The sequence below is a fragment of the Salminus brasiliensis genome, chromosome 11, assembly GCF_030463535.1.
Source record: "Salminus brasiliensis chromosome 11, fSalBra1.hap2, whole genome shotgun sequence".
NCBI classification, from domain to species: Eukaryota; Metazoa; Chordata; class Actinopteri; order Characiformes; family Bryconidae; genus Salminus; species Salminus brasiliensis.
Genome location: NC_132888.1, coordinates 39,518,793 through 39,546,058, shown reverse-complemented (window position 1 = coordinate 39,546,058; position 27,266 = coordinate 39,518,793). Strand labels below are relative to the sequence as shown.

At 43.9% G+C, this 27,266-nt stretch overlaps 1 protein-coding gene across 1 annotated transcript; it reads right to left on the bottom strand.

Annotated features, from left to right (window-relative positions):
* Positions 1–1,521: 1,521 nt before the first annotated feature.
* LOC140565488 (uncharacterized) lies at positions 1,522–3,336 on the bottom strand. The gene is made up of 3 exons (XM_072691416.1): positions 2,758–3,336; positions 2,340–2,622; positions 1,522–2,253 (listed from the first exon to the last, which is right to left on the bottom strand). The coding sequence occupies exons 1-3, from the start codon at positions 2,988–2,990 to the stop codon at positions 1,585–1,587; spliced, it is 1,185 nt and encodes a 394-aa protein (XP_072547517.1). The 5' UTR covers positions 2,991–3,336; the 3' UTR covers positions 1,522–1,584.
* Between the last annotated feature and the right edge of the window lie 23,930 nt (positions 3,337–27,266).

Here is a 27,266-nt window from a genome sequence, read left to right as displayed (position 1 = left end):
GAAGGAAGTCAAAAGTGGAAAAGTTTTGCTCAAGTTCTTTGGTGCTATTTCCAAAAGAACAAAGGTGCACGATTTTTATCACCGGGAGTAATTAATACATGGAAATTGAGAACAGGCTAGAACTCACATGCACCCCATAACAGGCGTCGTCATCAGGAATTTATAGTCTGTATGTGCTTCCTGCCTTGAGGCGGGACCAGTAATGTCGCTTTTGACTAAATTTGGAGTCTCCTGGGATTGGCTTTGACCCGCTGCCCGAAATGCTATCATCTCACGCTCCCCGTTAAAGGTAATAGCTTTGCAGTCTCCACATTTGAAACGCAATGCCTTTTTTGAGCGGGTTGATATTTGTCCCGGAATGGCCGATGGTTGGCAGGGCGGTCAGAATTCTTAGTCATTTGCGCCTGTTCACAGCATGTGTGTGTTGGGGGGATGACTGGGTGAGGGGGTTGTGGTGGCGGCTCAAGACAATTCCAGCCGCTCGAAAATTCTCTATTTCATGGGCTGCTTTGATTTTTGGCCCTGTTGACGGGATCCTCTCCCCTCTCTGCTCACTGAAAGCTCAGGCGTTTGAAATTGGATCGGCTTAGGTGCCAAAAGGACTCGAATGTTAAACCAATTAAGGCCTCTGCTACTCGCCCCGGACTCGCATGGCAGGGCTGTGTGTATATGTAATATATATATATGTGTGTGTGTGTGTGGATCTTGGTGTTGAATTACGTGCTCTTAGTAATATGGATATAGTCATTGAGGCAGTGTGTCTTTCTTGACCTGTGGAACCGTGGCCATGTCTAAGCCTTTGCTCTTTTAAAGGGCCCACAACATCAAACAACTGAATACAGTGATGTGCAAAAGTTTCCCCAATGGTTTCCCAATTCCCCCCCTGTTTGTAGCCCCCCCAACACTAGCAATGCTCCCAACACTAAGAGGGTCAGGACTTAACCACTGAAGCTAGCCACCATCTCCTTCCTTGCCGCCGACATGCTCCGAGCTAACAGACGTCTGTGCTAACATCGCTTCAAGAGCAATGAGGGAAGAGAGAGCACAGGCAGTTGTGTAAACGCGTCCCCCAAGACATATTTGACAACCAGAATCCATCCCAGTACTGAAACTGAACTTGGCCTCAATAACCATTACAGTTTTTCTCAATTGCTAAGACACATTTCTTGAAATTGTCCCTCCATGTCGCTAAACTGTAAATTCAAAACTCAATTTTCAAACTACATTCACAAAACATCTGACTCTTCCTGCAAAACCAAACTATCACCTCAAAACAGTTCAAACAGCGCTCAAAAGCAAACAATGCTGTCAGATCAGACCCCGAGTCAATCAAAATGAAAACACTACTGAGCAGTCATTACACACAACATAGAAAAAAGGAAAACAAAACGACCAGATCATTAAGTGTTTAGAAATAACCTTTATTGTTCACAAAAATGCATTTTCAAAACAAAATTCTTGTTTAGCCTGTGTAGTCCTAAAATAATATATACTTTTGTTGTAAAGTTTATATATATATATATATATATATATATATATATATATATATATATATAAACTTTACAACAAAAGTGCATACAAAATCTACTCTATAACATCATGTCGATGTGCTGGGTCAGGCCACAGGACTTCATCTACATCACAGGCCACATTCTCCCTTGCCAGGCAGCGTGGGTAATAACTTCTAGTGTGCCGGATCCACGCTTGGCATGCATCCACACCTATATCATTACAGGCCAGTTCCATGGCCTGCAAGAGATTTTCCCTGGTGTAGGGTTGTCGGTCATAAACCTTCCAGCGCCATGAAGAGAAGAACTCCTCTGTTGGATTGAGGAAAGGGGAGTATGGTGGTAGGAAGACATTCAGGAATTCTTGGTTTCTAGTGAACCACTCTCTGACCTGCACGGCATGGTGAAAACTCACATTATCCCACACAATGACATAGACAGGATGCTCTGTCTGTTCATGATCCTGCTGCTGAAACCCTAACACAATATCCCGAAGATCACTTAAAAATGACAGGAGGTGTTGAGTGTTGTATGGCCCCAATATGGCATGATGGTGGAGAACACCATGATTGCTGATTGCAGCACATAAAGTGACATTGCCACCACGCTGGCCAGGAACTGTAACAATGGCTCGTTGGCCAATCACATTCCGGCCTCTCCTCCTCCTTTTGGTCAGATTGAACCCAGCTTCATCCATATAAATATATTCATGTGGTTGTTCTGAGGAATCCAGTTGAAACACTCTCTATGGGAAAATACATATAGCTTTGTAAGCTGTACAGCATAAGACAACCTTATGCTGTAGAGTAGACAGCAGTATTGAACACCTACCTGTACATAGTGGAATCTTTGCTCCTTGACCCTTTCTGAGTTGCGCTCAAAGGGTACTCTGTACAGTTGCTTCATCCGCATCCTGTTGTGTTTTAGGACACGATCAATGGTGGAAATGCTGATACTGGTGATGCCTTCAAAATTAACATGGTCGTCAATGATCTTCTGCTGTATTTCACAGAGTTTGACTGAATTGTTCTGACGGACCATGTCAACAATGAGGGTCTCTTGGCGTGGGGACAACATAGATGGCCTCCCTCCCTGATGTGGCAATCTGGTAATTCTACAAAAAGAACATGCAATTACAAAAAAATACATGTAGTACGAGGCCTACAAGTATATTGGAAAATGAGTGTAATGAAACACCTTTTTATTGAGTCATACTGCACAAATGTACAAAATGAAAAAAAGCAATTACCTGTTCTCTTCTCTGAATCTTCGGACTATGGTGGACACAGTGAATCTGCTTAGGTTGGGCTGAACTCGAAGTCCCGCTTCCCTCATTGTCAACCCGTGGACAAGAACATGGTCTATGACAGTTGCCCGTATTTCATCTGAAATATTTGTTCTTCGTCTCATACCTCCCCTTCCTCCTCTTCCACCTCTTCCACCTCTTACTCTTACTCTGCCTCTCTGATTGTTTCTGTCCATAGTGAGACTTCAACAAACAGGGCCCCATGGACTGGCTTATATTGGTGTCTTCACCTCATTAGTCACATGTGTTATCAATTTTGAGTTGCAGTGTTTAAGTTGAAACACCTGTGCTTTCATTGAATTTCCCTTTTGCCAGCTGTGCTTAACATTATGCAGCCCAAGTGCATCAGAGTGCCAAATGTGTTTTAGTGGGTGAAAATATGTTTGCAAGTTGTTGTTGCAAGTGTCTAACTAGGTGAAAAGTGCTTAAGGTTCTGCCAAAAGATTGACCATTTCAATAAATGGGTTCAGGGCACTGAGCATTTGGTTCAGACAACCGGGTTTAGTGTTTTAGCAATTGAGAAAAACTGTAAGCATTTAGCTGTATAGCACTTAAGTGTATGTGGCATGTGGGTAGAATCTGTAAATAGGGTCTACAGCCATGGTTACACTGGATTTTTGAGAATTCTGAAACTGCTTTCCACATCCGCCCATTTCAGAACAGCTCTCATACGCTACGTGGCAACAAGAAAAATAAATAAATAAATAAATAAATAAATCAAAAATGAACCCCATTGCATTCATTACATGTTTGACTAGCAGACAAGACCATAGGGAGTAGCACCTGGGGGCTTTTTCATTCGAGCTGGCTATTTCATTAACATTAATGTCAAATTGATTCAGCTACCCCCCCATCGCTCGTTCTATTTTTTCTATATGTTCGTGTACACTTCATGATCAATGGACAAATAGAAATGCCCCAGAATTACTGTTACCAGTACATTAACCTTACCTACAGTAATGATCTATACCACGACGGCTAGTCCAAATTCTCGAGTTGCCTCAAGCCCAGGAGCACTGTACTGAATGTTAAGCATGGTGATGGTAGCATAATAACGAGGAAGGAGGACCACCTCAGGATTCTTCAGCATATCCTCAAACCATCAGCCTGACAGTCGAGACTTGGAGACAGTTGGGTTTTGCAACAGGACAATGACCCCCGAACACACATCAACGATGGATGTGAGATGCATACAAGATGCTAACGTTAAGCTTTTGGAGAGGCCTATCTGACGTCTGATATGTGGATCTGTGCCAGGAATACCAGGGCACTGATTCTCATCGATTACTTTGTACCACGCGCCAGAGGCGTCCCTCCCCTCTGACATCAATGGCCTGTAGGGCACCAGGCCATTATGCCATCAGGAGGCCCTCAGTGTGCGAGAAGTCCATTCTTGATATACCTTCCCTTAATGCTTCAGCACACCAAGAGATTTTTTGTCAATTTCATGCTCCCAGCGTTGCGGGAACAGTTTGGGGACGGCCCCTTCCTGTTCCAGCATGACAACAAGGTCCATAAATACATGGAGGAGCGAAGAACTCTGGTGTAGAACAACTTGACTGGTCCTGACCTCAACCTAACACCTTTGGGATTAATTGGAGCGAAGACTGTGAGCGATATCATATTAAACCCTAAGGATTAAGAATGGGACGTCACTCAAGTTCATTTGCGTGTAAAGACAGGCAAGCGAATAATATAATAATGTAATAATACAATATAATGTATCTGTGTGTGTGTACATTTGTCCTCAGTCTGAAACTAAAGACTTGAATCAACCTTAAAAAAAGCCTCTTCTATTCATCATGTCTAACAAACTTTTAAATGAGGGTAATGAAAATTAATCACCTAGGTCCCCTTTTTAAACGCTTGTTCCTCTGTAAACTCATTAAAAGTTGGGGACGTGATCAATTCTGACCCGTATTCTTTAAGCCGACGGTGGTGGAAAGCGACGCACCAGCCGCCCCGGACAACAAGCTGGAATGTTTCCTAAAAGGCCGAAAATTGTTTTAAAACAGATTCCTGTTCATTATCTATACTTGGCACCAGCAGCTTCAAAGCATGTCCTCTTGCTGTTTGCTCTGTGCGGATTTTGCTGCGATCAGAAAACAGTACGGCTTATTAGGCAGACTAATTACACATAGCCGTGCCCAGTTAGAGAGGGAAAAAAGGCAATAATAATTGCTGTATCTTCACTGAGGATCGTTTTCCTGATGTGAGCGGGTCAATCAAATCATCATTAAGCTGATGATTTCAGGGCATGGGACTCTGGGGGACAACAACGACGACCAAAAAAAAAAAATAGTAAGAAGGGGTGAACCAAGTGCACTGCGGAAAGTGGGTTCTACTGGTTTGCCCTTAGAACATGGCCCGGGGTGATGGCTGCACTGAATGCGTGTGTGCGCATGAGTACGTGGCTTTAATGGGAAATTGCTTGGTGTCACAGTGAATCCCGTCTTAAAGCGCTGTACCGTGGGACGGGTTCATTTGTTCTTGGCTAAGACAAAGAAAACAAAACTGTGCGAGCCATTCAAATGAACCCGGCACGCAAGGACACGTGGGGAGTCTTCGGGAGAAGTGTTTGTGATCTTAAGCGGGCAAAGCACAGGCCGCCATCGCGCATTAGTCACGGGTCCGCACGGGGTCAGGCGGTCGGGCCCGGATCTGAAACGAGCTGTTGAAGGCTCGACCTCTGCTGAGGCCGCTGAGAAAGGCAATGCATTGAAATGCAAGCGCACCGCAGGCTGTCCCGTGGAGGGGATGTAACCTGCTGATGGCATTTGCATCAAGACAAACACTTTGGGCCAAACGGCACAAATCTTTTACTAGAAAATGTGGACGATTTGTTTGTTTATTACCCTGTATTAGTCTTGTCTCTGCATGTCTTGGTCCTGACTCAAATTTGATGTGTCCCAGTCTCGGTCTTGACTCAGTCTTGATATTCCAGTCTTGATCTTGACTTTGTCTTGAAGTGGCCCAGTCTCAGTTTTGCCCTATTCTAATTTCAGTGTTGATGTGTCACGATATTTCAGCCTTGGTCTTGACTCAGTCTTGATATATTCCTCATTTGATCTTGAATCTCTCTTAATATTCCAGTCTTGGTCTTGACTCAGTCTTGAAGTGTCCCTGCCTTGGTTTTCACTCAGTTTTTAATAAATTCCAGTCTTAGTCCCTATCTTGATCTTGACTTCATTTTGACATGTCCTGATCATGATCTTGACTCAGTCTTAATGTGTCCCAGTCTTGGTCTTGACTCATGATCTATTACAGTCATGGTCTTGAAATGGCCCAGTCTTGGTTTTGCCCTATTCGAGTCTCAGTGTTGATGTGTGACAAGATATTCCAGTCTTGGTCTTGACTTGGCCTTGAAGTGTCCCTGTCTTGGTTTTCACTTACTTGGTTTTGATAAATTCCAATCTTAGTCCCTATCTTGATCTCAACTTCATTTTGACATGTCCTGGTCTTGACTCAGTCCTAATGTGTCCCGGTCTTGGTCTTGTCTTGTTATGTTTGTCTTGGTTTTGACTTGGTCTAAGTGTACCGGTCTTGGTCTTTGTGTTCTAGTGTCAACATGTCTTGGAATCAATCTTGATTCAGTCACAACGTGTCCTGGTCTTAACTTGATCTTGACTCAGACCTGACGTGTGACACTAAGATTTTATCTTCAATGCTAGGTTTTGGACTGTCTTTGAAAACAAATAAAGTGACCAGTATCTGTAAACTCTGTGTAAAAGCCTACCACTAACCTTAATGCCATTGCAGGTGCCTTTTGGCCAATAATTGGATGTAGCCTGGTGACATCTGGTCAATACTGGAGAAACATCTCAACATCATGCTTTACAAGAGCTTTGGAAGAGCCCTCAGATAATGAAAGCAGGGACAGCTCATGGCATTCACAATTAGACAAACACACATGCACTCATGCAACAACATATCAGTGAACACACACGCTCACACACTCACACACGAGCAATCACGAAGCCTTGATTCATTCCGGGCGACACCTGCCGTGGCTGATGAGCGTCGTGGTGGCTCATTCTCCGGCTCCTCATTATTATACACTACAGAGGAGCATTTCATTAACCTCCGCCGATCTGCACACACTCCATCAGCTGCACAGGCACGCACACACACACGGCCTTACACTCACTCACACATGCCGTTATTCAATCACATTGCGCAATGGGATGGTGAGCGCTTGAAGGCAATCACTGCATCTTTTTTAGCTGGTACAACAACATGCTTGAAGGAGAATCAACCAGTGGGATCTGGCTGCAGTTGCACAGCCAGACAGTGCGAAGCTCCAGGCTGGGCAAAAGAAGCCCTTTTTTGGGCTCACTGAGCCCAGATTCAGTTGTTCACCCAAGACATGTTTAAAATCTGGCATATGCCTCTTCAGGATTTACACTAACCGATTTAAATTTACACTAACTGTGTAAATTTAGCCCAAATTTAAGCCCGATTTGGTCTTAGCCGACAAATTCAGGATTGGCCTGAATTTTAGCTTGATCGTCTGATATTTGGTGAGCAGTGTATCAGGGGAAGTGATGCCTGGTCAATTGCCCAAATGAGCTTTGACGACCAAATGAATTTCCAAGATGTCAGAAACCGTATCTCTCACAGTATCTTCTCACAGTCTGAGCACTCTCACCAGCCGATTTCTAAGCTGAATACTGTAGACTGTACTGGTTACAGACAGTTCCATACATATAGACACTAAATCTGCCCAAGACTCTCCGAAAATATCACAGAGCTTAACTCCGTTAAGAAGCGGTGTTCATTTTTGATACAGAGGGTGCCATATTTTGCTGAATTAAGTGCTTGTATGTAGACAGAACTATGCCTATAGCTCCGTGTCATGTGCAGTATGAACACCCATGCAGCTACAATATACAACTGGCAAGACCAGTAAACCAATAATAGTGCATTTATCAACCAGGTGGACCAGGTGAACCACCTTGTCCAGGTCGTCATCATCAGTCTGGTCAAGTTTGAAATGCTGAAGAACCAGCTAAAGCCTCAACCTCAGAGGTAAACATACCTTATGCTAGTCAACAAGCTAAGCTAGTCTACAATCTTAACCACATTGATTACAACCACAGCGTATGTTTTCGCCTGCATGACCATCTGTGTAGACCAGCTTGGACCATCTGAAAGCAGCTCTCAGCCAAAGCTGGTCTTTGTTGATTTTTTTCAGCAGAAGTTAGCTACGTTAGCCCTGTAGCTCCAGTGCAGATCTAAAGAAGCAAACTTCAGTTGTCGAACCTGCCTTGTCTGATAAACTCCAGCCTGTAAACAAGGGGAGTAAACTGTGTACAGTTCTGACTTTTCAACAAACATGACCTGCATTTATTGATTCCAACTCAATTGCTCTGCAAACAAACCAGCAGCCAAATATAATCCTGTTCTGGCACATCTAAATGTCACACACACTGTGCTCAAATACTGCCCTGCGAACATCTATTGCAAATATTCACCCGTGTAAATGCACAGATTATTAATAAAGAGGAATAACGGTAGCAGAAGCTGTTGGTGGTCCAGGAGTGGACCAGTGCCTGGAGGCTATGTTCTGGGCAAGGCTTGCTGAGTTTTTAAGCAGTGTCAGACAAGTGCTGTGCAGCTTTACGAGTTTCCAAAAGCACTGAAGGGACCAAAGGGCTAAAACTGAAACTCTGCCTATCTATCTTATGTTTGTCAGACATGGTCTCAGGCCTTCATTAGCAAATCAAGCTTCAAACCTTGTACTAACACTAATCAAACATGGGCTCATCTAGGCAGCTATCTAAAGGAAGCAATTGATGCCCACGAGGCGGGGGAATGCTTTAAGAATCCAGGAATATCGTGAACAATGGCAGTTCAGGGGAACTGTGGAGGTGAAGATGAGATCTGGAAGACCTGGAAGATCAAGAAAACTCTTGGGGAGAACTGCTTGTATGCTGGTCAGAGAGTCAAATCAAAAGCCAAATTTTCCAGCCAAGGTGAGCCAATGAGCCTGCAGGGTGGTGCACTATTCTACTATGCAGCATTGCTTACACAAACTTAACCACAGGAAAGAACCGTTACCTGCAACCTCGGATGCCAGATGAGCGTTGGCAACAGCTACTGTGGACTGATGAACCCTGTAGCCAAAGTCAGAAAATGTACATTTTGGAAATGAAAGGAACTGCATCTCATGAAAAGAACGTTGTGCCAACTGTGAAGCGTGGCAGTGGATCTGTCATGCTTTGGGGTTGTGTTGCAGCCAGTGACACTGGCAATATTGCATGGCATATTGCTGTTGAAAAGGGGGGTGCAGAGTGGCTCAGGAGTTCGAATCCCAAGCCATGCTTCTTTGCCATCAGCGGCCAGAGTCTGAGAGAGCAGATTAGATTGCTCTTAAGCGATGTTGGCTGGTACAGGCATCGGTTAGCTGGTGCAGCAGAGCTGGGGATCTGGCATTTTCCTCTGAGCGTGTCACTGGTAAAAGTAGAAGATCCTTGAGGAACAGTGTAGGAAACTTTAACCTTTTTCTTCTAAAAACCTTTCCTTTTTTTCTTAAAGCACCTTAAGAAGTTTCTCCACATTTCTATACCTAATAATCTCCAAAAGTTCCAACATTTTCAGAAAAGGGGAAAAATTAAAAGGTATGGAGGATGGCATCTGGAGAATGATCCAAAACACACCTCAAATCCACCACAGACACAAAATAAAGGTTTAGGAATGGCCATCACAGGTGGCCCTTGACCTAAACATCATAGAACATTTTGTGGATAGGCCTTTATAGAGAGCTGAACCTCTGAAGTTAAGATCACTGGCCTTTTTTTTTTTTTTTTTTTTTTTTTTTAAAAAGCAGAACCCCCAAATCTATAGCTACGATAATGTTATTGAAAGTAACAAGGCCTCTGGGAGTCGAAGGTGCTGCAGTAATGCTTTCTGAGGTCCGATTTTTCACTAAGCATTAATAATTTACCCGCTGTGTTGTGGGGCGTGTACGGGAGCAGACCTGACGAGGCATCTAGGCGCTAGGTTTTAACCGAACCCTCCCTGCGAGAGGTCCTTAATTATTTACATTTACATTACAAAGGAAAATAAGAAACGGAGGGGGAGATTTATTGAGGCAAACTCCAGCGAAGCATTGCTGCTGAAGGTTCTACAAGTTTGGGTGTTCGTTAGGCAGCACACCTGTTTGCATTGCTGAATGCAACTGCACATTAGTGTGGTGTAAATTTCAATCTCTAGGCTGCTGAGATATGACAGGGATAATAATAGAGCTCGCAGAAGCTCAGGTGCTGGTGTATTAGGTTGTAAATACAGCCGCAATGAAACATAAGTGATAAAAACACACCCTTATCACTGTCAGCACACCTAGGCGTTGCAGATTTTTTTTTGTTTTTGACAAGGCTTCAGGCCTTGATTAGCAAATCAAGGAATTAGAAACTGTCAAATTTCTAAGCTTCATAAATTCTGACTCGAGAAAGCTTGAACATAATTAAAAGGATAAGATCCTTAAGGTTCTTCAATTTTAAACTGTGGCAGAACCTCCAAGGAACCGTTTTCTTGAAGGTTCCACAAAGCATCTTAAGAGGTTTCTTCACAGAACCTTCAACAGTTCCTTGAAGGAACCATCTAAAGATCTGAACACAAAATGATCAACAATGGGAACTGCTTAGACATCACAGTTCAGGGGAACTGTGGAGGTCAGGAGGAGAATGTGGAATACCAAGAAAGCTCCTGGAGTGTGACGAATAGTGCTTTATTAGGACTGTTCCAATCGTCAGGGCAGGTCCTGATGAGCCCTGGAATACGCCACAGCCAAAGCTGGAGCTGGAGCACATGGCTTGTCTATGTACAGTCCCACCAGAGGCCAGCAGAGGGACACATAACATGCTGCTTATATGCTGCTGACACAGGCAAATCATATAACTGGTAAGAACCTGCATGGAGGTTGAGCTAGAGTCCAGCAGTGTGGTGCACTGTTCCACTGTGCAGCATTGCTTCCACAAAAATAATCTTCATAGGAAAAAAAGTCAGTAAAAGGAAGCCCTACCTGCGACTCCTCACTGTCAGCACATCGGCCCTGTTAGGTAACATGTTGCTGAGATCTGAATCAGGAACCACTGCCATGCTGAGGTGTTGGAGCAAATGAGCCACCCTCACCCTATGCTCTATTAGTTGAGGCTGGAGCAGCCTTTGCTGATCCCTGCTTTAAGGCGTTAAAGCCGGCCCCTATTATTCCCCATTAATAACATTTAAGATCTGCACACCACTTATCAGCTATCTAAACTTCACCAGCTCAGAAGATCTCAGCAGGGTGTTGGGCCTCAGCACCCTGGACAGCGCTGTGTGAGTCTAGTTCACTGTCTGTGCTGATCAGACTGATCCGCTCTCACATGGGATCTGCTTTTGTACTTCTGCTGACATCAGACATCTGTCCATTTATCTATCTATCCATCTGTCTGTCTGTCTATATCTGTCTGCCTGTCTTTCTATCTGTCTAGCTAGCTCTGTCTGCTTTTTGTGTGTCTATATATATCTGTCAGTCTCTATATCTAGCTACCTATCCATGTCTGTCCATCTACCTGCTGTCTGTCTATTTATATACCTGACTGTTTGTCAGTCTATCTATCTATATGACTGTCTGTCCATCTATATGTGTATGTATATGTATCTGTCTGCCTGTCTGTCCCTATATCTATCTCTCTCTGTCTGTCTGTCTACCAGACTGCCTGTCTATCTGTCTGTCTGTCCACCTATATGTGTGTCTATATGCATTTGTCTGTCCCTTTTATCTATATCTATATAACCTGTCCATGTCTATATCTGTCTTAATGTGTCTGTCTATCTATCTGTCTGTCTGATTGTCTGTCAATCTGTGTCTATATCCATCTATCTATCAAGGTAGGCACCTGTCTATTTGTCTTACTGTCTGTCTGTCTATCTCTCCATCTATCTGTCTCTCTCCATCTATCTGTTTAACTATCTGTCTGCATCTGTCTGTCTGTATTTATTATTTAGCTTACTAATGAAAAGGCAGAACACTAACACACACCTACAGTTACACATTCGGCTCCTGTTATTGATTCATGCTGCATGCTGCAGATAACAGACCACTTCATTTTAAGTAGTGAAATACAATTCTTCATCATTCTTGGGTTTTTACTTCAAAGCTTTCTGCTTCACAGAGCTTCACTTCATGCTCGAGATTAGCTTTCTCTGCGTTTGACTCCCAGTCCACAGTACAAAAGTAAGTAAACAACCAGACCTTTCTCAGATGATCTTAGAAGATCAGTTACACATAGCAGATGTCTTCAGGAACTCAGTTAGGATTAGGTATATCTGACGAGGGGATCCTTTACATCGTATGAAGGTCTTCAGAACTTCCTTTTGAAGCTCCTCAATTTGATGGTTATTTGGTTCTTCTGTGGCATGGCTGAGAAGAACCTTTTTTTCAGATCTTGAAGTGAGGCACCAGTGAGCAGGTATAAGAGTATATGAGGTTACCGATTGACTGATTGGCAGAGGCCGTGGACATTCGCCAGAGTGCAGCGTGGAATAAGAGAGAATATCCAAGGCCGTGATCCAGGCCTGAGCATGACCAGCTCAGGCTGAGCCGCATTACAAGTGGAGAGAGCAGTACATTATGGCCTATTTGCGGAGTGTGTTCCTTTTCTTTGAGCTTCTGGTTCTCAGAATAGGCCTGGAATTTAATAATCGTCAACTATTGTTAGAAATGAGTAGATGGCGCCGTTAAATCATAAATGCATCTCGGCGTTACAAGACATTCAGAAAGTGCCGGTTTTCCATGAGCCCCTGGAAGGGTTAAGCACTTTAGTGCTTCCCTGGGCTGCAGCTGTCTTTGTCTCCTTTTCTCTCCGGCCTGGCCTCCGCTATGAGCAGCCATATTTAATTCACGCCGATGTAAGTGCACTCATAGCGGCTCGTCTGCTAATGCGTTTCAGCGTATGCAGAAGTGTTTTGCTGACGCAAATTGAGTGAGAGGCCCTGCGATCGCCTCTGCGCTTTAATCACCCTGTAATGAAAGGGCATGCATTGTGCGTACCAGTGCTGTATTTAAAGGCTAGCATCATAAGGACTTCATAACACATGTTATATTCACTGACATATTTATAGCATAGCATTGCTTGCACCAGCATATAGCACAGCTTCTGCCAGGAACCTCAAGGTGACTGGAAGTTTTATGGTGCAAATGACGCTGTATTAACATAAGGTATAAGGACTTTGGAAGGGATTTGTACCATTTATGACCCTGTTATGAAGCATCGTTTCCAAGTAATGGAGCATATAAGGCAAAGGCCTAGTTCAGGACACCATGCACTGTATAAGGTCCTTGAGGAAAGGGGTTCCTCTACAGTTTCAACTATTGCTGGTTCGAATCTGGGGTCATGCTGCCTAACATCGGCAGTCGGAGTCTGAAAGAGCACAATTGGCCTTGCAACTAGGTGGGTAGAAGGCTCTCTTTCTCCCCACAAAAGGTTTGGGCAAAAATGTTTGGACATCCTGTAAAGTCCTGTATAGTACTGTATAGTCAGTATTGTCCTGTATCATCCTATATAGTCCTGTAAATTCCTGTATAGTCATGTAAAGTCCTGTATATTCAGTACAGTCAGGACTTAGTAACCATTAGTAACTATGTCTACTCCGACTAAGGCAGCCGACGTGATCAGAGGAAAGCACCAGGTCCCCAGCTCCACTACAACGGCAGACGGCCTGTGCCGGCCAACATTGCTTAAGAGTCTTGAGGAGAAACAGCGCCATCTACCCACCTGGAGAGAGCCGATGCCTCCAGCTGCCGATGGCATGCTCCTGTCCTTTTGGCAATAATACTCCTACCAACTAGTCTTGTCTAAAGTGGAAAAGCTTAAGCTAGAGCTAGGCCCCATGAGAAAAAATAAACTTTTTTTTTTTAAAGCTTCATAACACATCTCATGTCATCTTCACATTAGTGCCATAAGCCGTTCGTCAAAGATCAAGTATTTTATTCAAGTTATTTATTTCTTTATTATTTATTTGAAGGCTTAGCAGCCTGGGGTTTGTATTCAATCCCTCATCTTCAGCCTTCATAAAAGCTATTCAAAAAAAAAAGAAGATAATAAATAAATAAATAATAAACCCTGCTTTGAACAATACGCCATGAAAGCACAAGGATACAAGTTGGCGTTCAGCGGGCTGCGCTGTTTAGATAAGTGTTCCGGAGGAGCCTGACAGGGAGCGCTGTTTCGTATTCGTCATTCAGACGCACACATCAAAATAAACGGAGAGCGGTTACTAATTGGCTAATCAGATCCAAGGTTATAGTCCTTTTTCTCCTCCTGTTTTCAAAATACTCCTTTTGAATGGGTAATGAAGATTAACGAGCCGCCACCCCCCAATCACCACCACCCCCCTCCAAAACGGCGTTTAAGACTTGCACAACGAAATGTTAATGAGGGAAAACCGAAGGAAAGAGAGAGAGCAGAGGGGAGGAAAGGAAGGGAAGGAGAGGAGAGGAAAGCCCAAGACTTCCAGACACTGAAGGAGATGCTAATGCGCTAGTCGCAGTGTGGGGTGGTATTGAGGAAGAGTATTGACATTTGGAGGGGAATCTAAATCAGGGTAGAAGCAGCCTCTCTCTGCGTGAGGTTCTCTATTGGAGAGCCATCAGGGTGAAATATTAGCATGGCTAATGCGGACGAGAAGGTGCTGCTTTCAGCATGTTTCTCGGTGGTCCCCTTCCATATATCTTTACAGATGATGCCGCTTCTATCGGCTCTCTGGGGGGGGTTCTCGGTAACCTATCAACGCCAGTGCCACGCAATCAGCCCACGGAAACAGCCTGTACAAAGGAACTGCCACTCACACTCGCATCTACATGCATTAGAAATGACCTTTTCATTCCGATCCGCTCCTCCATTAGCATGCGTGCCGGCTGGAAGGCTCTCCGGAGTGTCCTTTGTGTGTGTGTGTGTGTGTGTGTGTGTGTGTGTGTGTCTCGGTGCTTTATAGAAATTGACACCGCATATCCACACGCCTCTTGTGTGGCCTGTCACTGATGCATGTTGGGAGAGCTCACTTGAGCCACGGGGCCTTCACTTTCACCTGCCCTTTCCAGATATAGACGCTGCACAGGGAGCGCATATCCACCTTATTTTCTCGGTACTGATTGGGGGTGCCCTTTGGGTCCCGCTCATATTGCATTTACCGATGCATCGAAGGGCGCTGTAGCAGTCTCGTCTGTGAAGGTCTGGGATGTAAGTTTGATGGTATCTAAACAGCTGATTCTTATAGCTGATGTGTCGGATGTGGGAGATAACCGGACTTACTTTGATGAGGGCCAGATCGCTATGTCCAGATGCGGTGGTCTGGAACCATCTCCAACAGCAAGGCTTGTAGGGGCTCCGTGTAGTGAGCAGTAGTGAGAACCTACCAACGGTGGTCCAAGGAGGGACAAAGCATGGCTAGTGGCAGGGTGTCAGGCAACCCAGGCTGTCCCGTCGGGTGAGGAATTCTGGTTCACTCGTACAAATAAAAGGTAATACCAATGGTTTCTGAGGTTCAATCATTTAGCTTACCAGATTTTGTAGACAGATTCCACAGGGATCTATTTTAGGGCCTGTCAAGTTGATGTAAATGATGACAGTAATGAAGTGTGGGCTTATAGACAGACCTAAAAGGGTTTAAGGGGTAAAAAAAAAGCATCACTTGATGCAAATGTTCTTTACCAATCACTTCACATCTCTATTACAAGCATGGTTCTTTTACGCCATTTATACCAAGTGTTGGATCATTGACCACTATTCTTGGCAGAATTGATCAAGTTCCATATATTTTCGACAGGGTTGAGGTACGAAAGCTTCATGCCAGCATGCTGTAAACGCTCCACAGCTAGCTTTATGTGTTTGGGGTCATCGTCCTGTTGGGAACACCCAACCCAACTGTGTCCAAGTCTAGCTGATGGTTTGAGGTTATGGTGAAGAATTCTGAGGGAGTCCTCCTCCTTCATTATTCCATCCACTTAATGTACCAGTTCCACTGGCAGCAGAACAGCTACCACCACCATGCTTAACAGTTGGTACAGTGTTCTTAGCATTAAATGCCTCACCATGACTCCTCCAAACATACCTCTGATCCTTGTGACCAACGAAATCAGTCCGAAACCAGGGCCGATTCCGGGCTTATTTGGGGTAAGGGATCATTTTCGCTGGTTTGCGTTCACACTGATAAATTCCATAAGAACCGTGGATTGATCGCAAAATTCAAACGTTCGCTTTTGATAGGAACTAGGTTCATCTGATAGGACCAGAAATCGATGCCCCGGACCATTCCCAGCCTTAAAAACAGCTTTCAGACTTGACCAAACGTACCAAACTTGCAGAGCAAACTGAACTGGATTTGGGATTTCCTCTAGTGGGAAATCCCCCTTAGTCCCATCTGACCATAAAACTTTTCTCCTTCCTTTCTCCATGGGGTCAGCTCGTCTTAAAGGTTCTAGCCCAACCTATCTTGGTTAAAACAACTCGTACTCTGTGTTCAAACAACAAACACTAGCCGACCGAGTTCAACAACAGTCCACTGGCTTCTGCTGTGAGTGTGTTTTGGGTCATCGGGTTTTCTGTCCTTTTCTAAACACAAAGAAACACATTGACTTTCGGTGACAAATCGACTCCGACAGGGAGGACGCAGACACAGAGGTTTAAGTGTGAGTTCAAAGCATACGAATCCCATCCGTGAGCCAAACATAAACAGACGAAGGAGTCGGCTTGCCAAAAATCCAGACAGACAGGCGAGCAAGTGCGAGATATAATCAGAAACAGAAGTGAAAACCAGAATCCAGACGAAGGGGTCAGGCCGGCAAGAACAAACAAACAGGCCAGACCGAGGATAGCTCAGAAATGCACAGCAGGAAACAGCCAGGCTTCCCTATGAGAGATGAGCAAACCGGCACGTATTTATAGATGGTTTGATGATTCACGAAACAGCAAACAGGTGCTGTGGGTAAAGTGGCTGAGAAAGCCGAAGCTGAGCAGGTGCTGTGGGATAGGTGTTTCCAGAGGAGAAGGTCCCAAGATAGCCCCCTGAAGTGATGGCTGGGGATGGGCCATCCCATTTGGCCTAGGAAACAAGGCATGTGCCTTCCCATCATGGCTGTGAAACAAAGCCGGAGAGGATTTTCTTTTTTCTCAGGTCTACCAGCATGACCACCCTGAGCGAGGCGCCATGCTATGCCCTGTGGCTGGGGATGGGCCATCCCACTTGGACCAAAAAACAAGGAATGGGCCGTTCCATTAGGACCACCAATTCATCCACCAGCTATTGCAACATCATTGGAGCTCCTGGACCCTCCTGAAAACACTCATTTGGCAGGTCAAACTGGTTAAGTGGCTTGACCAGCTTACCTCTTGACCAGCATAGGGTATGTTTTCTGTTTCAAGTTTGATGGTTCAACTGGTCCACCAGTATAATCAGCTTGACAACCATTTTGGTCATGTTTTTGAGTAGATGACCAGCTTTTTAGACACCCTAACCATCTAAGACCAGCTTAGGACCATCTGAAGCCACCTACCAGCAGAAGTTCTGAAGGTCTTGGGCTGGTGATTCAAGAAACGGCGAATAGATGCTTTGAAGGTAAGTTGGCTGAGACAGCTGAGCTCTGATGGGTCTTTTTAGAAGATGCCATGATATCCCTCTTGGCGATGGATTCCTCAGAGATGTTGTGGGACATGCGTTCTCATTACAAGATCAGGTCTGGTGCCACAAGACCATGAGTCCACCCCCTCTGAGTACACGCTTCAGAAACTTGAATATTTATGATTTGAATTCCTTGGCATTTGCATTGTTATGGTCTGGGCTAATATTGGTTTCCAATATTGGAACGCTTCTTTTTCTTTTTTCCCCCGCCTCATTTAATTATTGGTGCATTTCTGTTATGAAATGTTGGAAGCAAGCCAAACTTCCCTTAGGGAAAACAAGAAAGTATTGAAATGAATTGAATTAAACTGCATCCGCAGACGTCCAGAGGAGGTGGCTCTGCTCTGGAGATCTTGTCTGTTGGACTAGAAACCGCCAGCGTCAAGTGGGATTACCAGACGGGATTAGCAGTTGGGATTCCAGCTGTAATGTTATGAGATTCACCACTCAGTGGAACATCATGAACCATGAAAAGGCACCATGAACCATGGACCCCCAAGCTTTTGAATAGGCTTAGTAGAGTGGTAATCTGATTATCCCTCTGGATGATGTACAAGCATTTGGAGTTGATCAGGCAAGGCTGTCCAGACTTGAACCCAGTAGTCCACATCAGGATTGCCAAGCTGGCTGGGGTTCCAGGGAAACTGGAGCAAAGCCAGAGGCATGGTTGGGTTGTCCACTGGCTGACCCCTGAAATCTGGTTGTTATTGGATGATTGCCTACTCCGGTTTATCTGAGAGGAAGTACTTCCAGCAATGGTGATGGACTAGGTAGCAAGCTAGCTTCCAAACCAACCACGTCTGAAGTTGGCAGTTGTATCTAAATGCTCTGTTCCACCTTAAGTGCTGCAGCTTTACATTGCCTTTTATTTGTATTACCCGAATGAAACAGATGTACCATTTAAGGTGGGACGGAAGAAATACAATTGTTCACAAGTCAGGGTGTTCTGGGAGTCAATAATGTCATAGCACTTCAAGGAGTTCTTCAAGGGGACTCTGGGAGGTACAGCAAACTAAGGTCATGCCTTACGACCGTTGGTTTGAATCCTGGGTCATTCTCCCTTACTATCAGCAGCCGGAGCCTGAAGGAGCACAGTTGACCTTGCTTTCTTTTTGGGTGGGTAGATGCTGCTCTCTCACTCTCCACACATCACTTTAGTGTAATGCTGGCTGGCATGGGCATCTGCTAGCTGATGCATCAGAGCAGGGTTCCTGGCGCTTTCCTCAGAGCATGTTGGTTGCCCCTACTAATGAGTGGGTTGAGTAGTTGGCAATCTAAAAAAACAATTGGGGAGACAAAAAAGGGTTCTTCAAGGCTTCTATATCATAGAAGAAGAACCCAAAGGCTGGGTAATGGATTCTTCAGGTTCTTCTGCATTGGTGGAGGACCTACTGTACACCTTCTAAAATAAGTTCTATATAGCACCACAAAGGGTTCCACAGTTTTCAGGACTTTATAAATCTATAGATTCATTAGCCATCAGACTTGTTTCCAAAAGGCACAGGAATGGCTTTCCTCCATTAAGGTCATATTAGCGCAGATGTCGCTGCACAGTAGAACGGTGCACCACCACTCCAGCCTGATCCGTCTTCCTGTGGGTCTTTCGGTGTTCCCGGAGATCATCTGACTTTCTAGCAATCCGACAAGGGCTTCTCCTGGAGGTTTTCTTGGTCTTCCAGAACTCAGCTTAATGGCTCGATTTCTTAATTATGGGGGGAGACATTCGAAGCAGAGGTCATTTGCATACACCAGTCTTATGGTATGGAGTTTTAGATGTTTAGACCTCAGAGTGGACCTTTGGAGATAAAATCCAAAAACACTGGAGGACGGGCCTCTTTTAGGTAATAGCAATAAGCTAATTTGAGCTCATTAAAAGTCCTCAGACTTCTGATGGGGAAAGCAGAGAGGTTAAGTAGGTCTATGAAGAACTCCCTAACCACTGAGCAGTGTTAGCTGGGCACAACACGGCCTTGCACAGACAAGAACATTGATTATATAGATCAAAGATGAGTGGTCCATTTCATTGATGACGGAAGCTTGAAAACAGACTGAGTGCTGAATTTTGCCCTGAAGGCAGAGTCTCACCCACTGTAAACTGGTGTGTGAGTGTGTGGGCATTTGCTTAAAAGCGGCCTGCTCTTCGGAAGCTGGCATTCATACCCACTCTCTATTCACAGGGCCTGTCACTTTGACACAGAGGGGGTTTTAAAGGAAACACTGGGGATCTCTAACTCACAGGCTGCACATAATAAACCCCCAGACACTCTCTATAGCGTAGTACACAGCAGGGAAATCACACACTGCACTTTAGCGCTATCTTTAGGTCAGTAAAATATATAGCAATTATTTATTATTGTTATTTATTATTATTACTTATAATCTTTTTAGACTATAAGTGTAGGTATACACACATGTGGACAAAATTGTTGGTACCTCTCGGTTAATCAAAGAAAAACCCACAATGGTCACAGAAATAACTTGAATCTGACAAAAGTAATAATAAATAAATTATTTCCGACAGTGATTTTGAACCATGCTTCAACAGAATTATAAAAAAAAATAAACTCATGAAACAGGCCTGGACAGAAATTACTGTACCCTTAACTTTTATATAATTTATATAATATTTTGTTGCACAACCTTTTGAGGCAATCACTGCAATCAAATGATTCCTGTAACTGTCAGTGAGACTTCTGCACCTCTCAGCAGGTATTTTTGCCCACTCCTCATGAGCAAACCGCTGCAGTTGTCTCAGGTTTGAAGGGTGCCTTTTCCAGATGGCATGTTTCAGCTCCTTCCAAAGATGCTCAATAGGATTTAGTTCAGGGCTCATAGTCCAATGTTTTCCTCTCAGCCATTCTTGGGTGTTTTTAGCTGTGTTTTGGGTCTTTATCCTGTTGCAAGACCCATGACCTGCGACTGAGACCAAGCTTTCTGACACTGGGCAGCACATTTCTCTCTAGAATTCCTTGATAGTCTTAAAATTTCATTGTACCCTGCACAGATTCAAGACACCCTGTGCCAGATGCAGCAAAGCAGCCCCAGAACATAACAGAGCCTCCTTTGTTTCACAGTAGGGACAGTGTTCTTTTCTTGATATGCTTCATTTTTCCATCTGTGAACAAGTCAACAACATTATTTTCAGGGGTACTATAATTTTTGTCCAGGCATGTTTAATGACTTGGCTTTTTTAAATAATTCTGTTGAAGCATGGTTGAAAAGCAATGTCTGACTTTCATTGGTCAATTTTCATAGCATTTATTATTACTTTTGTCAGATTCAAGTTATTTCTGTGACCATTGTGGGTTTTTCTTTCATTAACCAATTCAGTTTAACCAATGCGTAACTGTGTGCAGCCCTTCTAACTCACAATAAAATAAGCCAAAAAAAAAGCCATGACTTGGTATGTTATTTGTAACCCGTAGCATATTGGACTGACTGTTCACTTTCTTCTTAATATTTCTACCACTTGATGGGAGCCGCTATAGATGACAATGTTTTTACTTCGCCTGTCAGCGTTACTAATGTTCTGGTTGATAAGCGTATATATTTTTTGTAAAATTTTATTACTCTATTGTTTATGTTAATATATTTTGTAATATTTATTATTATTCATCATTAATACACATTAATACACAGGCCTCAGAGCAGTGCTATAGGCCCCAGGGCAGTGCTACCGGCATCAGAGCAGTGCTATAGTCCTCAGGGCAGCACTATAGGCCTTAGGGGAGTGCAACAAGCCTCGGAGCAGTGCTATAGGACTCAGGGCAGTGCTACAGGCCTCAGGGCAGTGCTACAGGCCAATAGCGCAGTGCTACAGGAGACAAAAATACAGTTCCTACCAAGCTAGAAAATGAGCTTGGTTAAAATCCACACTGAATCTCGTGAGCGTTCGCTTTGCTCTGCTCTACCGATTCCGTCTGGCACCGGCTGATTTGTGAACTTATGTGCAAAATGGTGTCACTCGCGAGTGTGCTGCCAAATCAGGCTAGCGAAAAAAAAGAGCTCAAACAATCCCTCACAGATAGAAGCCTTCAGAGCAGATCTTGGTCATTTCTTATGCTTTCCAGCTCCGTATGAACTGAAAAGGCTGTTGCATCAGTGCCAGTCTCGAGCACATTGGTCACTGTTGTATTTTTTTCTCCAGTGCTTTGATTTCCTCACGCTCTGTTTGAAATATTGACACCAATTGAGCCACTCGTGTATCTCTCCAGAGCACGCTCCCTCACCCGGCTAGGAAATGGACAGAGAGCTGACTTACCATTAAAGGAATACTCCAGCACTTTTCATCCCAGTCTCCATGTTCTGCATCAGCGCCATATGGCCGATCACCACCATCCTTTGGATGGTGTTTATCTGAACCCAGAAAGCAACACAAAGCCTGTAATAGAAGCCTGATGGCAGCTACTGAACATAAACATGGACCATAAAATCTGGCCACCATAACAAGTCACACAATTAATCACATACTCACATGTGAAGGTAATTAAGATGACATTTTGTGATTAATTGGTTAGCCATGATTATTCATATGTGTAGGTTGTGGTAAGATGTTATGTGGATAGTTACAAACAATCACATTTTGTGTAGTCAATCACAATGAACAAATCACATTTTGTGTGGCTAATCATGGTTAATCACATCTTTGTAGTTAATCACCATCACATTCCGCGTAGTCAGCCACGGCCGACTGCATTCTGTGTGGCTAATCACAAATTGTAGTTAATGTAATTAATCAAGATCACATTTTGTGTGTCATTTATCCTCGATCAATCACATAAGTGAATAGTCACAATCACATTTTGTGTAGTGAATTACAATCACACTGCATAATAACAATTGATCACATTTTGTGTGGTGGGTCATGGCTAATCCCATTTGGTGTGGTTAATTACAATTAATCACATTTTTTGCATGGATAGTCACAATAAATCACGTTTGTTGTTTTAACCACAATCAATCACGTATCCGGTGTGATTCATCACAATTAATCACATGCGTTAATCGCATTATGCATGGTTAGTCACAATAACATTTTGTGTAGTTTCTCAAGATCAATCCCATTTTGTGCATCTAGTCACAATATTCTATGCGATTCAAAATGGCTATACTCACATTTTTGTGTAGCTAGTCCCAACCAATCACATTTTGTGTAGTCGATCGCAATCACATTCTGTGCAGTTGATCAAGATTAATCACATTTTGTTATTGTAACTAACTGCATTCTGCAAAGTTAATCGCATGTTGTGTGGCTAGACACGATTAATCACATTCTGAGTAGTTAATCACAATTAATCACTTAATCCATTACCACAAATATGACATATGTTGCTGTATTTCCCAGGTGGTCGCTAGAGTATTAATAGGTGGTTGCTGTGGTTTATTAGTTGCTCTCTTTTACATGTTTTTTTTGTAATATTGGCCCTCTAATGGAATACTAAAGGGATATTAAGCATAAATCTAATCATAAAATTAATCGTAGCACACTGACAGCTACCATTGGCCACATTTTCAGTGATTGCTAGGGTATTCCTAGGTGATTGTTATGGTTTCCCAAGTGCTTGCTTTTTATGGACCTCTTGAAGGACTACTCCAGTTTTTTTTTTTCAACCAAAATCTCAACCTGTTGCATTTGTACACAACATGAAAGCAGTCTTTGCCACCTCAAGGTTGTCTGGTATCCATGGTGATTAGGCGGAGCATGTACAAATTCCCCCCACAATGCTAACAGCTGGTAACAAAGTACCACAGATTCTTCCCTCTGGAGAAGTAGTCCCAGTTTGAAGAGATTTTATATTTGAAGATTAAATATAAGATATAATAGATTTTTTAGAAACTTCTATTTAAAAAATGTAACTGAAGGTACCGTTCCGATGCAGACGAGAGCACAGACTGTGGGTGGAAAAATGTTGGGGAGTGTTCTCTTAGCTGGCAAAAGGCGAAACTGAATAGTACATGTGAAATGTCAGCACTGTGAATTTCGCTGCTGGCAGAAGGTACGAAAAATAGACAGACATTCATTTTCTAATCATGGTTAGTGAGTCAGACATGGAAGAAGGAGATAGGAGAGGGTTGTGAAAATGGGGATTGTAAGTGATGGGGTTGGTGGTGGTGGTGATGATGATGATGCTCTACCAGCTTGTGGAAAGCTTGGGGGGAGAGTGAGGAGAGGAGGGAGGGCGGTGTTTTTGAGCGCCTGAGTCACTGAACTCCAGTGACTCAGCATTTCCGAACTGTGGACATGCCACTCCGATTATGCAGGTCCATTTTATTTCGCAGTGGCTGTCTCGCAGTCCGTGCTGTGTGTTGATTTATTTAATAATCCCTCCCCAGTGGGCACGGACTGGCTGATATGGATTCAACAGTATTTGTCAAAATATTGTGAAGCAGAGTAGCAAACTCAAACAAATGTTAAACTTCGCTTAGCTGAGTTAGGATCTTGTTTTAAAGCGATTCAGTTCGATTCAATTCAGTTCGACTGGACTTTATTGTACTGTAGTGATGCAGGGTTGTACAGTTCAGCCAAAACATAGTTAGGCTACGTCTTTGGTCACAAACAGGTGGGACGAGCGGGACAGGTAACCAGCTACTGACGTTAACAGACACTCGCTAAAGTTGTTTATTCATGTTGTGGGTGTCTACTCCCGATTAATCATATATCCGGTGTAGTTTGTTACGATTAATCACATACCTTGCATGACTAATCCCGATTAATTATATATTCGGTTTAGTTTATTGCGATTAATCACATACTTTGTAAGGCTAATCCCGATTATCACACATTCAGTGTAGTTTTATTATGATTAATCACATACCTTGCATAGCTAGTCACAATTAATCACATGTTTGGCATAGTTAGTCACAATTAATCACATACATTGTGTGGCTAATCACAATAAATCACATATTTGGTGTAGTTTATTGCTATTAATCACATACTTTGCATGGCTCATCACGATTAATCACATATTGAGTGTAGTTCATTACGATTAATCACGTGTTGCGTGGCTAATCACAATTAATCACATATTTGCTGTAGTTTGTTGCAATTAATCACATATATTGCATGGCTAATCGCGATTAATCACATATTCGGTGTAGTTTATTACGATTGATCACATACCTTGCATGGCTAATCACAATCACATTTGCTGTAGTTTATTACGATTAATCACATACCTTGCATGGCTAATCACAATGAATCACATATTTGCTGTAGTTTGTTGCAATTAATCACATATATTGCGTGGCTAATCATGATTAATAACATATTCGGTGTAGTTTATTACGACTGATCACATGCCTTGCATGGCTAATCACAATTAATCACATATTTGCTGTAGTTTGTTGCAATTAATCACATACATTGCATGGCTAATCATGATTAATAACATATTCAGTGTAGTTTATTACATATGTTGCGTGGCTAATCACAAATAATCACAATGAATCATTCTGAGACTGCAGTCGGAAAATCTACAGATGCAAAATATACAAAGTTGTGGATGAAAAGTTAGACATTAGTCTTTGGTCTTAGGTTTAATAATAAACCATGCAGGACTGGGTAATATGACACCGGCGATGGGGAACTGAAACAGTGATTTGAAAGTGTATGTGTATCTGAGCGTGTGTGTGTGTGTGTGTGTGTGTGTGTGTGTATTCCTTTGCTTTGTATTCCGAGGACTCTGCTACTTCAGAAGCCAACTTGAAAGCATTGTTGCGCTCATGCCATTAGCTGTTTTTCAATAAAGGATTTCTCATTAGTCTCTCTCTCTCCTTTGAGAAAGCGTGTGTGCGAGAGAGAGAGAGAGTTAATCGCGTCGCCAGTGTGTGTGTTTAACACGTTTAAAGCTTCTTTGTCTCGGCTGTACCAGTCGAAATCAGAGCCGCTCTGTTTATAGACCTGTCAGGTCACTCATCCCTGCAATTTCACACCGTGAGGCACAGAAATACCTCCACAGATTCTAGCAGTGTCTCGCTCGCGGTGTGTGTGTGTGTGTGTGTGTGTGTGTGTGTGTGTGTGCAATCCATGTTTCATTATAGAGCTAAATTACCCTTCTAAAAATTATGTATATATATACACACACACTCCACCACGTTGTCACAACCCTAGATTGGTACTTTCAATTAACCCACCCGCTCGAGACTCCGCCTAGCACTAGCAATGCTCTCCTCCGTTACATACGATGCCAGCCACCGCCTCTTTCTCAACACACTCTGAGCTAAGCACCTGTGCCAGCCAATATTCACGCTTAAGGAGTGATGAGTTGGAGAGAGAGAGAGCGCCATCTACTCACCCGGGAAGAAAGCAAGGCCAACTGTGCTCACTCCGACTACGGCTGCTGATGGCAAAGCGGTATGGCTCGGGATCCGAACTCGCGACCCCCTCCCGGCCCATAGTGGTAGTGTATTAAAGTGCTGCGCCACTCGGAGGCCAGCTTAATGAAGTTTAACGAAACCGCAAACCAAAGACGCAAACAAAAGAAGTGGGCGTGGCCGATCAACGTGCCCTTTTCTTACAGCAAGCTCAGAAGTCCTTGATGGCTCCTGAAACTTCTTGATAGCTCCTGTGATGCTTGTGAAGCTGGTGCCGAAACCTCACGTGAAGCACCGCTCAAATCAGTGGATCGGATGTAGGTCGCATTAAAAAGATCGGATCTGGTGAGGAAATCGGAGATGGGTCACTTTACCTGCAGTATGAACGTAGCCCTAGATAGCTCACAATTGGTCATGTGGGGCAGGGTCAGGGGAGTGTATCATGGTTCTGGGTGGGAAGAACATTTCAATTGGTTTCCAAAAGTGGTTCCTCTAAGGCACCGGACAAGCAAATACACAGTATAGAACATCCACCATGCAAAGCCTTTCAACAGTAATAAGTGTAGCACGGCATAGTGCTGCACTGTCGAATGAGAGGAGCCATGAGGAAGCCGTCGCGTGAGTGTGTGGCCTTTAAAAGCTGGAGAGTTTCCCCCCCTCAGGCCTCGACCCCATGCTGATCGCAGAGGTTTCCTGCTAAGCGCTGGGCCGTTGCCTCTGCAACGCGTTTGATTGGCGCTAACCTTTCAGACTAACTGTCTGAACTCAAACGGGAGGGTAACCTGGGGACTGCGGACGACTCCTTAGCTCGCTTTCAGTTCGCTCTCTTCAGCGCTTGCCTCCCTCGCTCTCGATCTCTTGCTCTCGCTGCCTGGTCCTCGTCTCATCTTCGCAGCTTTTCTGACTTTTTCTCTCTTGGCCTTGCCCTCTTGCCTCCGCTTGCTGTCAGAGATCAAGAACACAAAGAGAGCGCTCTTTGGTTTCCTTCCACAGTTTAGCGAGGAAGGCCTTTTTCTGCTCAGCTGAGACTTTTTCGACGATTTTCGCTTAGTTTCAAATGTTCGCCATGAACTCAATATTCAAGAGTGGCATAGTCAGAGGCACTTGGCATGGCTTGGCCCTGAAATCTGGTTCCGCTTCCTTCCGTGTAACAAAAAAGGAGCTCAGCGCCTGTTCCGGCCAACATCACTTGAAGAGAGACTCACCCGGGAAGAGAGCACGGCCAACTGTGCTCTCTCCGACTCCGGCTGCTGATGGCAAAGCGGCATGGCTCAGGATCTGAACTCGTGACCTCCCTCCCCCCGGCCCATAGTGGTAGTGCATTAAAGCGCTGCACCACTTGGAGCCCCAGCTTAATGAAGTTTAACAAAACTGCAGACCAAAGATGCGAACCAAATAAGTGGGCGTGGCCAATTAATTTACCCTTTCTTACAGCGAGCTTGGAAGTAGTTCCCAACTAGCCCAAATAGCTGTCA